This window comes from Lactuca saligna, chromosome 3 (assembly GCF_052625555.1).
Source record: "Lactuca saligna cultivar CGN05327 chromosome 3, ASM5262555v1, whole genome shotgun sequence".
Taxonomy (NCBI): Eukaryota; Viridiplantae; Streptophyta; class Magnoliopsida; order Asterales; family Asteraceae; genus Lactuca; species Lactuca saligna.
Window position 1 is genome coordinate 113552569 of NC_136419.1, and position 15432 is coordinate 113568000.

General features: G+C 34.7%; 2 protein-coding genes across 6 annotated transcripts; both read right to left on the reverse strand.

Moving 5' to 3' along the window:
- Positions 1 to 246: 246 nt before the first annotated feature.
- On the reverse strand, positions 247 to 6435 carry LOC145037144 (peptidyl-prolyl cis-trans isomerase PASTICCINO1-like). Of its 5 annotated transcripts, none has more exons than XM_078985734.1 (18): positions 5760 to 6434; positions 4923 to 4997; positions 4681 to 4829; positions 4503 to 4595; positions 4350 to 4419; positions 4198 to 4257; positions 4064 to 4112; positions 3916 to 3984; positions 3735 to 3812; positions 3493 to 3594; positions 3337 to 3408; positions 2733 to 2859; positions 1786 to 1851; positions 1550 to 1636; positions 1267 to 1442; positions 985 to 1172; positions 745 to 909; positions 247 to 568 (listed from the first exon to the last, which is right to left on the reverse strand). In XM_078985734.1, exons 6-12 carry the CDS (start codon positions 4221 to 4223, stop codon positions 2851 to 2853), a joined length of 405 nt encoding a protein of 134 aa, XP_078841860.1. In that variant the 5' UTR covers positions 4224 to 4257; positions 4350 to 4419; positions 4503 to 4595; positions 4681 to 4829; positions 4923 to 4997; positions 5760 to 6434; the 3' UTR covers positions 247 to 568; positions 745 to 909; positions 985 to 1172; positions 1267 to 1442; positions 1550 to 1636; positions 1786 to 1851; positions 2733 to 2850. The 5 variants fall into 5 exon arrangements, with proteins under 5 accessions (XP_078841860.1, XP_078841857.1, XP_078841859.1 ...); XM_078985731.1 differs by adding an exon at positions 2216 to 2285 and having other exon boundaries at positions 985 to 1442; XM_078985733.1 differs by having other exon boundaries at positions 985 to 1442; positions 4686 to 4829.
- Positions 6436 to 11099: 4664 nt separating this feature from the next.
- Positions 11100 to 14993, reverse strand: LOC145037145 (phosphatidylinositol 3,4,5-trisphosphate 3-phosphatase and protein-tyrosine-phosphatase PTEN1-like). Its single transcript, XM_078985736.1, has 7 exons — positions 14706 to 14993; positions 13446 to 13772; positions 13175 to 13351; positions 12954 to 13067; positions 12072 to 12404; positions 11558 to 11659; positions 11100 to 11470 (listed from the first exon to the last, which is right to left on the reverse strand). The coding sequence occupies exons 2-7, from the start codon at positions 13731 to 13733 to the stop codon at positions 11276 to 11278; spliced, it is 1209 nt and encodes a 402-aa protein (XP_078841862.1). The 5' UTR covers positions 13734 to 13772; positions 14706 to 14993; the 3' UTR covers positions 11100 to 11275.
- Positions 14994 to 15432: the final 439 nt, after the last annotated feature.

The following is a 15432-nucleotide window of genomic DNA, read 5'->3' on the forward strand; positions in this document are numbered from 1 at the left end:
CGCATTCGCGTGTCGTAACCTTACGACGCGTGTGTTAATGACACGCAATGCGTATCAAGGAAGCCCCTGTCAAGAAAGGCCATGTCATAAATGAAGATGACACACATTTTTTCGTATCGTAATTTTAAATGTTAAATTTTTTTTTTATAGATTTACTAATTTTCAAATTAAATTTGCATTTAATGTCTCATAAGAAAAAATAAAACACTATATACAAAAAAAATACAATCCATTGCATAAAATTTAATATCATACAAATAATCGATTCATGGAAAGATAAAACAAATCAGTAGAAGTTGTTTTCTCCCTATACATGATTATTACATACTAAATAACAAACTTTATTTCATATTCATACATATGATTACATTATTCATTAAGAAAAACATATACCTACAGCTAGACTTGGAAGATCCATAATTGAATACGATTTCCAATGTAACTTCGATCCAAATAAGAAGTAAATACCTTATATATTGAGGGCATTACACTTCGAGATTCTTCAAACTTTGTGTAGATTGTGTATGCAATGTCCAAAACTGACATGTCATTTGGTCCAGGGAGGTATCTACAAATGTACAAAAGCATTTAATTAACACATATAATAATTGCAGAATAGGATTCAAGATTAACAAGTACATAACATAATATGAAACTACTCATAAAAACAAGAATGCTCAACAGTTTAAGTTTAAAACCACAAATAGACAATAGAAAATGACTCATTTAAACTTGGTAGTTTACCTTGCTGAACTTGTTTGTGGGGAATGAAGGATTCAATTCCTTATGCTATCCCATCCTACCCAAACATTGCATAAACCAAGGGTGTAAAGCTTCTTGTTGTTCTTTATTTGGCTGAAGGGATTTTGGAAGGTTGCTGAAAAAAGGAAGCTGAAACTGGAATGCAAACTGAAACCCAAATGCAAATTCAAAAGTGAAAAATAATAAAACATAAAGTAAAAGATAACATAAACTGACACTCACTCGAATCATATGCATAGCCTCACGTGATCTCAACATGGAGTTTCCTTGAGCAGGTGTTGGTGTACTGGAAGTCAACAAACCAGTGGTGGAATTCATGATGGAGGAAGAGGTGGGTCTTGCCATCTTGATGCCTCTAGTCATCCCACACATAACACCCATACCGCTTCCAGTTGGCAACATGCGTACACCTGTAAAATGTAATTTCGAATATTTTAAGCTCAAGTCCAAAACAAATAAATAAACTTACTTACAAATAAGATTAGTTTGAATTCATCACATAACTAACATCACACTTCTGGCTAACAAAATCCCAAATACAACAAACAGAATCTCAAATCTCAAATTCTGAATAAGAGGTTTTGAATTTAAAATTGGAATAGCATATCTAATTCATATCCCAAAGCTTCAAGATGAGCAGCCATCGCCTTGTTCATTGGTGGTGGTCCACATCGTAAATTCTGTTCACACAACAAACACATAATATGTATTTTAGACTTTTTTACCACTGTTGAATAAATATTTGAAAACAAGTTTGAATGAAAGGAGTAGAATTAGAATAAGATACCTTGATATCAGATGAAGGTGCAGGTAAATGGTCTTGGATCATTTTTTTTCATACAAACCCAACGCCACCTGTCCATCCCTCCGGTGGCTTCACAAATACAAAACCAGGCCCTTTATTTTAATTTATATTTTATAATAAACCCCAAAATTATTAGGTTTAATTCAATGCAACAAACAACAACCTACTATCATTGATTTGTTTATCATAGGCTTTTTGTTACTAAGACTAATACCTACCTGATTCAATACATAGTAAACTTTGAAGCGATTAGGGTAATTAGAAGTAAGTCCCTCCAGTTCTTCCTGTAAGTGTAATTAATCCCTCATCAAATTATTTAAATTATCCTTAATTTAATACTTTGCAAAAAATACAAACTCATTAATCTAAAATTCCAAAAGTAGATGACTCCTTTTAGAGAAGATGGGAACTACTTGTTTTTGTTTTTGTGTGTGTCATGGAAATTAGCATTTTCTTAATGTGTAGTAACAAGTAGAATCGAAAGTTGTTCCTATCTTCTCTCATTTGTGTCGTGAATTTGATTATCAGAGTTGCAACTTCTTGGTGACAAGCTTGTTACACAAAAAGTTACTATCAAAAAAGTATATAAAGTTCGCTTAGTTTCAACTGATCGATCTGATATAATGTACGTTGGTTCACCAGATTCACCATTTGTATTCACAGGGGTAAATTTGGCAACAATGTAACATCCAATAGCTCCTAAGGGTATGCGAAAAGCCTGATATGAAAATAGTTATAATTAATCAACTAAAATCATGTGTTTTTATAAGTGTCCATGTTCATAAGATCATAAGAGTTAAAAGACCACTAACCTTGGCCAATTTGGATGGCTAAAAAATAGTGTTTATCAAAAAAGTAAATATGAAAATAACTAATATAAGGAAATCAACTTCAAGAAGCTTTTCAAAGATACACATTAGCTACCTTGTATCTCCTTCAAGTATGAAATAATCTATTAAATATGAAAGAAAAATCTATATTAGGGATGATAAGTTGGTGGTTATGTGTTTTTCAATTGAGGCTAAAGAGAGGGTGTTACCAACAGAGACAATATTAGTAAAAATTAGAACAATTAAAAATATTACTTGGTCAGAGTAGTATTGGCCCTTCTTTCTCTAAATTTCTTTGACCCAAAAGGGGTTGCACTGAATGTTAAAAACATTACCTGATCAGAGTAGTATTAGCCCCTCCTTTTATACACGAGACTCGCTCTTTTTCTGATATGTCATGCCATCTGTCTGGGATAGTAGAACGAGCTCTTCAAACCTATGACTTCAACATTTTCACATAACCTGAAACCAATAAAGATGGCACTGAAAGGATTCAGAATGTGTATCAGAAATCAATCATTTAATATAGATAAGTTGTTAGAGGCATTTTTACAAACAGGTGGTGTGCACCATAAAAACATGTGGAATTAATCTATCTAACGTAGATGATTATTACTAATTCCCTTGATCTAACAAGCACTCATATCTAAGTATCCGAAATTAAACCTTTAAGCTAGATAAGTTCAATTCTTTGGGAGAGTAACGATAAGATGTAACAGACATTTTTACAAGATGAGCCAAAATGGTAAAATGATAATCCTCTTCTTAGTTACGGCAGGGCAGGGAGCATTGAAGGTAGAGGGGAAACCAACAGTACAGAACGAGGCCAACATATAAGAGCATAACGAGAAGGAAAAACTGGAAACAACGCATAACGAGAAGGAAAATTAAGAGTTGCCTTCACAATTTATTTACATTTAAAATAGAAAAACAAATGACCTGTTCTGTTTGCTTCAGTTTAAGAAGAGCTGCTTTTGCATTGACTTCGGATGACTTGTCTATGCTCATCATCTAGTTTCAAGCCATCAAATAACAAGTGTTTTGTTATTCAATTTTACATTTACTTTAATGAAATTGAAATTAACAAAAACTCACTCTCTTGAAATCTCTTCTTGCTTCCTCAAAATCGCCAGTCTCCATGTATGCCATTCCTCGACAATAAAGCGCCTTCACATGAACAGGATTTGCTTCCAATACCTGCACATACATTATATATATATATATATATATATATATATATATATATATATATATATATATATATATATATATATATATATATATATATATATATCACCAATCAAAATTTTTTTTATTTAATAAAAAAGTGTAATTACTTTATTACACGTCTTGACTGACTTTCTACAATCCCCCATCTTCAGGTAGCAAGCAGCCACGTTCATATTCAATAGATTCTTTTCATGCATGTTATGTTATTAGCATTTAGCAACCACTCTTGGTAAATAAAGAAAATTTTTAATTATTTTGTAATAAATAATGAAGGAGGCTCATTCATACGCTTGTATTTGCAAACTCTTTTCCCTCCTCATCATCTTGAGGATTTACATGATTGAATTCACGTAGAACCTGCAACAAAAACCACAAATTAAATCATAATAAATTCACACACACTAATTTCGAATTCTTTAATAATGATGTTGTGTACCTTATCATACTTGGCTTTGGCAAGAGCAAATTTTCCTTCTTTGAATAGTCTGTTACCAAAGATTAAGAAACATCAAACTGGATAAAAAAATTTAAAATGCTCAACACATGTTAATTTAATTTAAAAATACATACCGTGCTTTTCGTGTTCTCAACATCATTCATAATAGCTCTAAAATTCATATCCGTCCAATCCTACATATTATACAGAATACTCCACTAAAATGACTCATCCATAATTCCAGATGCATCAACTCAAATACTAAAAATACAATAAAATGTTTTACCTTTTGTATTTCAAAACCAAGAAGCTCAATCACCCATTCAACATAAGCACTTTTAGGAACATTATTTGGCCTACTCACACAACAAACAAACATCAACATTACTTCATTTCATAATTTTACATATTTGTATGTATTAAGTTATCAGAAATTTACCTTGTGAACTTGTTATAAGCATAATCAAGGGGGCAGGTGTGATACCTCTTCAGGCAACATCAGTCGAACACACATCTCAAAACCTTCAGGTACCTAATCACAATCACAACCTCATATTACAATTTACAACAAAACTAACTAACACCAATCACATTTTTTATTCAAACTCAAAACTTACAAGACCTTCCCCGAAAGAAAACTCCAAAGGTTCCTCATCATTATTAGCTTTTGTATCATAGAAAACTGTCTTTTTCTCATCAAGAAGCATGCCCTTGTAATGGACACGCAGTCTACTGTCTTGAAGAGGGCAAGCCATATGAAATTCACCTAATTGTTTCAAAATTCACATCCAGTGTCGTTACTGGTATAAACCAAGGACTAATATGCAATTATGTGTTACTTGAAGGACTGAAACAGCACCTTTTCCATCTCTTATTGGACGTTTGATTAGACGACGATCTCCTATATGTTGAAAATAAGAGCAAATAAAGATACCTGAGACAAAAAACGGAAACCTTAATAATCAGAATTAACCACACATCCAGACGAAACAACACATAACGAGAAGAAAGAAGAAAGGTTATTGTTTGTTTATTGCTTCCGGACAGGACGAGGACTTTGTTCTTTTTGAAGAACTGGCAATAGATGCACGAATAAGTCCAAATGGGCCATTACTACAACAAATCAGTTTTATTCATGAAGTATTAAGGGATTACTACAAGAGGGGAATGTCGATTTTCAATTTCAAATGAAGTATTAGAAGACATTAGACCAAAAACCTGATAAAAGTCGTCGGAGCCAGAAGCACAGGAACTACCGGAGGTATTATTAACATGAACAACTTACCTGATGGAAGAGACCACGGGATATACAACAAATCAAAAAGCAAGTCTGGAAATGAAACCTATGTAAAATTCACACAGATATACAAGAAAAGAGATGACTGCATCAACATACGCAGTCTGAACACCAATATTTAGGAAGTTCATAAGCTAGGTCAAAAAAGAATTGTCAAAAACACAAATTTTAAGATAGTTTACAGTTGGAGATTGGGATTTATATCAAGTTGTTTCTCCTATAGTAATCTATAATAAATCTATGAAACAATCAATAACCAATTTCACCAAAACAAGCATGAAATCGAACTTTTCTTTTTGACAACATAATAATCGAGATCAGCTTCAAGTGAGAACGATTTTCAACTCCAATCAAGTAGATAACCCCAAAATAAACTCAGATTTAACAAAAACAACTGACCCGCTGTCCCCGGGGATGATGTCTTTTGGAAGCGTTCTTCTTCTTTAAGGCATCGTAATTTAAAATAATAGACGTTAATTGACCTGTAGAGACAATCGGTGGTGGAGAGCGACGGTGGCTTGGACCATGGTGGTGACCGACGTTACGTAGACTAAATTGATCGGAACTAATAGCGGTAAAACTGAACTGTGATGATGCAATCGATTTGCGAGACTTGAAGACCACAACGACTCCAGTCACCGCCACTGGCAACCCACGCCGTCGCACCACCAATACCAACAGCGAAAACTGAGAGAGTTGATAGTAGAAGAGGAAACATCGACAATATCCACGACAACCAAGACTCTTAAATCTGTAAAGCGACAACTGATTGCGACTTTTTAGGGTTTGTTGAAAGACCTGTGGGGGGTGTAGTGGTGGTTCTGGGCTGTTGCGAAGGCAGTGTGGTGGTGGCTCAAGGCTAGTGCTGTGGTGCGATGTTGTAACGGTGGAGTCCGAAAGAAACCACAAATTGTGATGGAAGCTATTGTTGTTGGTGATGTCTGATTCATCAAAAGAAAATCATTCTTCGGTTAATCGTCTATTTTGTGAAAGAATATATTACTATTGAAAATGCATTATGTTTGATTAGGGTTTGCACATAGAAGGAAGTGAAAGTCGATCGGAGAGGAAGGGGTTTGCAGAGAGAAGGAAGGGAGAGAATGAAATCGATCTGGCGGGTGTAGAGAGTAGAGAGGAAGAGGAAGGCGGGTGTTCAAAATTTTTGGGGATTTAGTTTTCCCCCTTACCTATCAAGGAGTCCAGAAACGCGCGTTTAGTAAAAATTATAAAGCGGCATTTGTAGAGGACGCCCATTTTATTATAGGTGCCCTCCGTGTTTTTTATTTTTGTTTATTGGACATTAATTTTAGGGCGCGCAAAAACACGTGTCCTGTATTCTTCAAATTTTGGAAGGTTGACATTATTTTTAGGGGCACACAAAAATGCGTATCGTAAATCAGCGAGTGTCATTATTTGTGCGTCATTAAAGGGTATTTTTCTTGTAGTGATGGGGTCCGGGAACACGTTTAAGTTGGCGACTCGGCGAGTCTCCGCTGTCTGATGAAACCCTAAATTTCAAGGGTTTGCACCCTATTTAAGCCTTCATATCCGCCCTAAGCTCGCCCCCTTCACCCCCCTAGAGCCTTATACTTCATTTAAACTTGTTCCTTGTGAGATTGAAGCTTTTTGGTGTGTTTTCTTGAAGATTTGGAGAGGGAAGGAGAGTAGATCAAGAAGAGAAGAAGGAGGCCAGGCTTATTGGTGTTATATCAGTGATTTCCTTGAGGTATAACTCATTTTCCCTCTGTTTCATGCTCATTGTCCCTTGTAGCTCCATGAAAGTCTTTCTTGAGCCTTTCCCCAAGCTTGTTTGTGTATTAGAGTGGATGATAAGTTGTCTAGCCTCTAGATCTAGGCATGATTGAGCTCCAGGAGCTTGGAAATACTGCCTTTATGGAACCATTGTGCATGAAAGCCCTAGATCTACCCTTTTTGGTGCATTTTGAGCCCTAAAACTCTCATGGATGTTTATTTACATGTAAAGTTGGAAACTTTACGTGTAAACCAAGCCTTAGGAACCCAGATCTATGAATGGCATGGGCTGGATTCAAGCAAAATCGTGTGTATAGTATTTGCATGTGGCAGACTCGGCGAGTCGATCGAGTCACGAATCCCCGGGTTTTCCCCATTTTCGTGTTTGCAGGTTGGAGTAGTGAGTCATAGGGTGTGACTCAGTGGGTTGGAATCCAGACTCACTCATGTAGTAACTCGGCGAGTCAATACCATGACTCGACGAGTTCAAGGCAATCTTCTTGCCTCAAGAACGGACTCGGCAAGTTGTTCATACAACTTGGCGAGTCTAAGCATAGAGTGTTCTTTAGATGAAGACGAACTCGTCGAGTTGTTCATACAACTCGGCGAGTAGGATGAAGAACATTGGATCATCAGCTTAGAAGGAAAACTCATCGAGTCAATGCCAAACTCGACGAGTAGAGATGGGTTAGTGGTCAGACAAAGGGATAGAGACTCGGCGAGTTGACAAGACAACTCGGCGAGTCGGGTCAACTGGAAGTTGACTTTGACTTTGACTCATGGTTTGGTTCAGGGTAAATGGTCAGTTTATCCTGAGGTCGGTTAGCAGTATTTGACTAAGTGTTTGGTGGGAATTGCAGCTGGAAGATTTCCGGAGCAGCAGCAGCAGACAGACCGTTCCCACACAGATCAGCAAATATGAGGTGAGTTACCTTCCAGTAGCGGTGGGTCTATGACCACAATACCGGCCCACCAGTAAGAATTGTATGATAGATGTTTGTCTCTGTGATATTCATCTAGGGTTGCTACTACCTGTGATATGTTATTGTGCTAGTATGATATGATGCTATGTGGTAGTAGTAGGAGGTGAAATAGTCCCCAGTATCCGGTCGAGAGGACCGAAGGGGAGACCAGCACCCAGATATGCTAGTCACTATCCGGTCGAGAGGACCGAAGGGGAGGCCAGCTCCCAGATAGACTAGTCTGTATCCGGTCGAGAGGACCGAAGGGGTAGGTTGGGCACCCAGATATGCCTGACAATATATGTATGTTATGTGATTATATGGTATGTGGTATGATGGGGGAACTCACTAAGCTTCGTGCTTACAGTTTCAGTTTTGGTTTCAGGTACCTCTTCTTCGAAGGGGAAAGAGCTGGCGCGGTAGCGGCCCATCACCCACACGCTCCATATTCCGCACCATGAGATCTTCCTGGGGATTTGTACTCTGACATTATTATGTTTTATGAAAATGTTTTCCCAGAGATGCGATATCTTTATAAAATGTTATGATCGGTAAACGTTTTATTTCGAATGTTTTGCTAAGTATATGTTTTCAATAATGAAATTTTTGGCTCATATTTTTTGGGATGTTACAATGAAATTTTTTATAGAAGGTTATTTAGGATAAATAACCTTAAACAAAGTTATATTATACGTGACAAGGATTTTGTACATATAAAGAACGCTGAATTCCGACTTCGTATGGAGAAGTTATGCTTCTTCGAAGTTCCGCGATTAAACCGGCACAACTATGCTCGTCGTAAAAAGTGAATATTTGATAGGTTGCTTAACCATCTAAGCAATCTAAACAAAAGTCATAGTAATCATAAAATCGAGAATGTGTATATAGAAAACGTCTAAATATGACTTCATGAAAAGAAGTTATGATTTTTCGAAATTGCAGCGCAACAGTCATAGGGGTGCAAACGAGCCGAGCCGAGCCCGAGCCTGGTCAGGCTCGGCTCGGGCTCATTTAAGTTATACATGGCTCGAGCTCGAGCTCGGCTCGATTTGAGCTTTCTTTTACTGAGTTCGGCTTGGGCTCGTAAAGAATTATACAAGCTCGGCTCGGGCTCGGGCTCGGATCGTTTGTCGTTTGATGTGCCTAAATAAGCTTAAGCTTGATTAAAGTTCATTTATTTATACCCGAAATCCATAATTTCCCAAATATGTTTTTATTTTAATATATGAAAATAATAATAAATTATATTATATAAAGGCTCGTTTAGGCTCGCGAGCCTAATCGAGCTTAATGACATAGGCTCGAGCTCGAGCTCGTTTAATAAACGAGCTTAATATTAGGCTCGAGCTCGGCTCGGGATCGTTTAAAACCGGTTTCGAGTCGAGCTTTTAACGAGCCGATCCCGAGTAGCTCGACTCGTTTACACCCCTAAGAGTACATGCAAAAAAATCGAAATTCAAATCGGTTGATTGTTATCCGAAACAATCTAAACAAGAATTAAAGATATTGTGAATATGAACCTGTCAATATAAAGACAGTTGAGCACGGAGTTCGTATGAAGGAGTTATGAATTTTGTACGGACTTTAACAATCTAAATCGGTCTAAATATGAATTTTTGTTAGAGCAAGAATTAGATATTGAAACCTTAATGAAAATTGTAGAGATCGTTAAGAAGATTTTGGTGATATAAAGAACGTTCAAAACGGAGCTCGTATGTAAAAGTTATGATCATCCAAAGATCTGCGAGAAACTGCCTAGGTAACGTAAGATTTACGTTTTTCATAAAACATGATTTTGTTTTGTTTGTTTAGTTAAAATATTTTAACTTAATCTTTTGAAAACCATTCAAACTTAAGTTTATTTTATAAACTTTTATAAAACTTATTCTTTGTTAACTTTTAACAATTTTTGTGATTCCAATTTTATTAAAGAAAATATACAAAAATAAAACAACCATGTAGTCATACAAGCACAATAATAATTCAATTAATGACACCACCAGCCTTGATCTTATACATCTCATCTATGATTCATCATAGAAAATATAAATCGTACTAAGGATAAAATATACTTCAAAGCTCCCATTCAAAAAACCACCATTACTTGATGTCAAAAAGAGCAACATGTGACTCCAAACTCCTAGATCCTATGGTCTTCATTCTTTAATAAATTACAATTTTATATATTAATACAATTTTCCTAACTAAACTATTACAATTTAAAATAAAATTACATATTACAACAAAAAAAAAATTATATAAAGGCCACAAACACCGAAAGCACAACCAAACATCCAACACATAGATCAAGTCGAGGCACAATGTATTGGGGTCCATACCACTCAAAACAAACAATTATTTGAACTTGGATTGAAACTTTTAGATTAAACGAATAATCATAAAGTTGAAAGTAAGTCCACATGCTATGGTTTCTATGATCTCACATGTGAAGGATCATCCAAACAACACTGTCACGATTTTGTTATTAATTAATAATTAGATATAAACAATTAAAATAACTTTGTTACATAACATATGTATGACTAAGATGTATGTATGACTAAGACGTATGTATGATTAAGATGTATCATTATATTGTCCTTGCTAATATGTGATAAGAGAGAGAGGTTAGATTTATGTATAGGATTAGTGTGATGTTTAAGTAGTAAGTCCTTGAACGGGTTCTTCATAATAAAGAGAGCTGTTATTTTAATCTGTGAAATTCGCCTCTCATAAATCCATTTATGCTTACGTGTCCATTAATAAGCTCACAACAAATTTGCCAACTCAGCACTAAACCTACTAATGATCAAAAGATGTTATTTTAATAAATAGATAATTTGGATGGCCATATGTGTACAAATCATATAGTTTGGAGGTATTTTTTCGTACAACTCAAATTTGAATAGTGTTTTTCATCTGTTTTTTAAACTTGGATACTGTTTTAAGTCATTTTCCCATTCTATAACTATAATGTGTTAAAAGCTTCTATATAAGAAAAATAAAGAAAATGATATAAAAGATATAAACACAAGCCTAATCCATTCATTTACACATTTCATCGATATTAACCAATCATAATTCTCAAATATACATTTTTGTTGGACCCATCACAATTTTCATCTTCATTTCTTCTTTCTAAAAATATATGTGACAAAATTATAAGTTTTAAATGAATAGAACCCAACAATAAAAACCAAATCAATGGCCAACGCACCGGTCAAAATTGCAACCATCTCCACAGTCGCTACCTTCACTACCGTCGGTCAGCATCGGACCCAAGAACAAGTCATTAGGATTAGGGTTTGGCGGACCAAAAAGAAACTCCACACAGAACTCAGGACCTGCAATCGATTTGCCTTTGCTTCCAACTTTATCCAATTCCGTTATCGAAAACTGAAGAAAACAAATCCAGAAGCTTAAAATTAGAAACTCTATATATTTGAATGATTAAATCTAAGTAAACGAGATCAATTGAAGTACATGTATCGAGTTGTCTTCGATAAAAGCAGTATTGAAGCAAGCATAGAAGAGACGACCTCCAATGTTCTTCTCGTAGAATGTCACACACACATCTCCATTAACCTTTCCAACCATTTTACAACACCATTGATTTAGTAAAAGTATAATTAAAAAAAAAAATTGATAAAAGTGACCAAGGAATTATTCCATTTATCTACTTTTAATCATTAAACTTATCTATCCACTTCTAGGTAATAATTCATTTGTTCACTTTTAGTCATTAAACTTATCTCTCCACTTTTAGGTAATAAACTATCCAAAAATAATGGACAAATATAAGATTTGGAAAGATCATTATCTCGATGTGGAAAAAAAATTAGTTGATGCTCCAAAAGTAGACGATTTTTTGAAAGTCCGTTACCTAAAATTGGATGAAAAAGTTCAGGGACTAAAAATGGACAAATGAAATAGTATGTTGGTCGTTTTTAACTTTTCCCAAAAAAAAACCTCGATTTCAGGGAATCTACAATCATACCTGAATAGTTTTCCCAAAGTAGCAATCGAGGGAACTCTGTGTCTCCTCTTCGTCTTCCTCGATGAAGGAGAAAGAGTGTCGACCACCGTTTCTAATTTTTCTACAGAAATTCCGGCAAGTGTCTGTGGAAGGACGATACCGCTGTCCAGAAACCTCTTGCATTTGCGACACAACGAAGAAGACTGTTTCTATGTTTCTGGTGTCGAACAGTCGGATCTGTCGAAACTCTCTGCTACTTGGTTCCGGAATGTTGACGTCTGGTGGACAGCCGCCGGGAAACGAAAGAGATTTCTGCCAGTAATTAACGTAACGCCGTTGGCTTGGTATTGTCACCTGCACATCATTTTCATATCCGCTCCTTCAACTTTCAATTTATACAATTTTGTCCTTCCATTTTCTTTTTCACTTTATTATTCTTAGTATAATATAATGTTATTCTTTTTTTACTTGTAAACTGGAAAGTGTGATGGTATGTTAATTATCAACTTGATATTAGTAGTTTATGATATATATTAAATTGAAGGCTTAATATCATAAAAAGGTAAACGACTTCATAGTTTATATATTGTTATTTTTCTTGATTAAACGTTAACTTTTTTCTTCGAAAAAGATCTTTTATTTTTTTCTGTATTTTTCTTAATTTGGACCTTTTAACATGTTTACCGATAATTTTCCGATTTTAGACTATTATTTTCTGAAAAAAATGTCTGTAACCGGGAGAATACCGGTAAACATGCTAAAAGAGCCAACTAAAAAATAACATTACAAGGTCTTTTTCGTGGAAAAAAAATAAAGTTGAGGTTAATTCCGAAAAAAAAAAATATACAAGTTCTTTGTTAACCCTAAATTTAATTTTTATATTTGAAGTTACTTAAAACTTACTCCAAGGTTATTTGTGGTCCTTTTATCCGCATAAACCTGAAGAGCTTCCTCTGCTAACAAGCCGCTGTAAACCAAGTACGAAGATACCATCAACCCCGTCCGACCTTTGCCTGCCTATTGAATTTTCAAAAATACTCAACTTTTTATATCAAATATATTCACATAAACCTTAGGGGAAAAAAAATCCAAAAAAGGAAATATTTGTAAATTTGCAATTTTACCATGCAATGAATGACAGCTATATTTTTTGGGTCGCTTGAAAGCCAGGAATGAACACTTTGACAAAACTCCTTGATCATAGGGAGCGATGGGACGTGATTATCATCGAATGGGAATCTTTCCACACGATCATTAAAATGGGATGGATCATAATCTTGCTCTATACATAAGTTATACACCTACAAGGTTGAGAAAACCATTATTATATTCACATATAGTAACAAAAAAAAAAAAAAAAAAAAAACGAGAATGGTATAGTATTTAGTGATTTACCTTGTAGTGTCCAGGATGTCGCATTTCCAAAACCTCTTTGACTTGCCACATAGGATTTCGATAAATGGCTCTCATTCTTTCGGCAGGAAACGACATTGCTAATATACGATCTGTGATGTAAGACATATCAAGATCATATCCACCAACAAGCATTCGCCTTCTCTTTTGAGACACCAATCTACGAACAAACATATGTGTCGACATATAATTCATTAGCTGATATTGAGCTGCAAGAGCCTTCTCATCTTTAGTGTTTCCTGGCACCAGTGTAGTAGAATTCAACCCCATTTTTGTTCTTTGGTATACAACACTTTACTTCCTAGGCAACTGTAGAAGTGTTTGGTAGAAGTAGTAGTAAGCTTTTAAAAGGTGTGAAATCATATAAATACTAAAAGACAAGAGCTCTTAAAATCCACTTGAAGTAACTTTTGGATTGAGAGTTTTCGGTTTAATGTAAAAGTTTTAGGCTAGTACTTTCAAACCAAGCTTTTTCTTTAATTCAAGTTATTTCTTAAAAAGCTCATAAAAGCTCATTGTCGAACATATTCTAATTGTGTTTATATGATACTAATATATTGTGTTCAAATGGTTTAGTATTTTTGTATGAAAAAAAAAGTATTGATTAGATAGCTCGAGAAACTTAAACTATGTTTAAATAAGCGATTTAAGTAAGATACTCTTAGAGAGCACAATGACTAGGATTCTAGGAATTATGCATGCATGAAAAATATGGGAGATATGAATTACAAAAAAGCAAGTTCTATACATATATAAAAAAAAAAAAATGAAATGGCTAAAAGATTATAAGCCATAAGTTATTTAGGAGGGGCAATTCGAAAAATGTAAATTGCTATTTTATGATACGTTTTCATACATTTTAGGAGAAAGTTTAACATAGACTACAAAATAATTTGGTATCATTCTCATCTTTCCTCGTTATCAAAATTGCCAAGTATAATTTAAACATGAAAAAAATCATGGTTTCCAAAGCCATAATCACAGTTACCTTAATAGATTTTTATATGAAAATTTATCAATTTACAATGCGATTTCATTTCTATATTCCTTAAACAAATTACTCTAGAAACATTAATAAAGTTGTTGGAATAGAACTAATCTACAAATTTGTGGTAGAATTATTTATCAAATGATGATAAAACAATCGGCAATGTACATGAAATCAAACGCAAATCAAGAAACAAAAATGAAAGGGGTGGAGAAGGAATCAATTTATATGGTGAAAAGAGTTGTGAGACTTGCCTTTGGATCCTTGGAGATTCAGAATTGTAAAACCCTAAACGATCGGTCGAATTGGTCCAAAAATCGTCATAAGATTCCTGTACGATTCTTGGACCAGTTGAAGAGGCATTTCCTAGGGCAAAATTATTGATTTTAAGGAGGCAAGAAGGAGAAAAAGAAGGTTGCCATGTCTAAATTAAGAAACAAACAAACACAATGCAAAATCTGTTGTTTATGTGAGAAATGGGAGCGAATTTTTGGCCACAATTTCATAGGCACGCCCAACGGAAGTATAGGAGAGATGCCATTGTTTAGTTTGTGTTTGTGTGAGAGAGAAATGCGGGCGAGTTTATAAGTCCAAATCTTTCTTTTTCTTGTAAAAGAAATGGGAGTTGATTCTACCATATCTAATAATTTTTTTCTACACACAATAATTTATATTTTATAGAGCTGTATAATATGATATATTAATATAAAAATTGTTGTGCATGGAAAAAATTTATTTGTCTACGAATCAGCTTCAAAAGGAAAATGATTAATATAATATTATCTAAGGATTAACAAAAACAGAACCGTAAACCAAAAAACCCATAAAAAAACTGAAAACGAAAAACCGAAACCAAACATAAAACCAATGGTTTGGTTTCCACTTTTTCAAAAACCAAAACTTTCGGTTCGGTTTGGTTTGGTTTCGGTTTTAGGAATTCAAAAACGGAAAAATAACCGAATCGCACCGTTTGTGAGAACA

Bases quoted from the DNA above. Each gene is read 5' to 3' on its own strand.
- LOC145037145 (XM_078985736.1), bottom strand. From the start codon at position 13,733: ATGGGGTTGAATTCTACTACACTGGTGCCAGGAAACACTAAAGATGAG. The intron at 13,352-13,445 runs GTAAATCACTAA...TCAACCTTGTAG, and splicing joins GACATCCTGGACACTACAAG to GTGTATAACTTATGTATAGA. The intron at 13,068-13,174 runs GTAAAATTGCAA...AAAATTCAATAG, and splicing joins TAGCTGTCATTCATTGCATG to GCAGGCAAAGGTCGGACGGG.
- LOC145037144 (XM_078985735.1), bottom strand. From the start codon at position 4,223: ATGATGTTGAGAACACGAAAAGCACG. The intron at 3,985-4,063 runs GTACACAACATC...TTTTTGTTGCAG, and splicing joins CCAAAGCCAAGTATGATAAG to GTTCTACGTGAATTCAATCA. The intron at 3,595-3,734 runs GTAATTACACTT...ATGTATGTGCAG, and splicing joins CAGTCAAGACGTGTAATAAA to GTATTGGAAGCAAATCCTGT.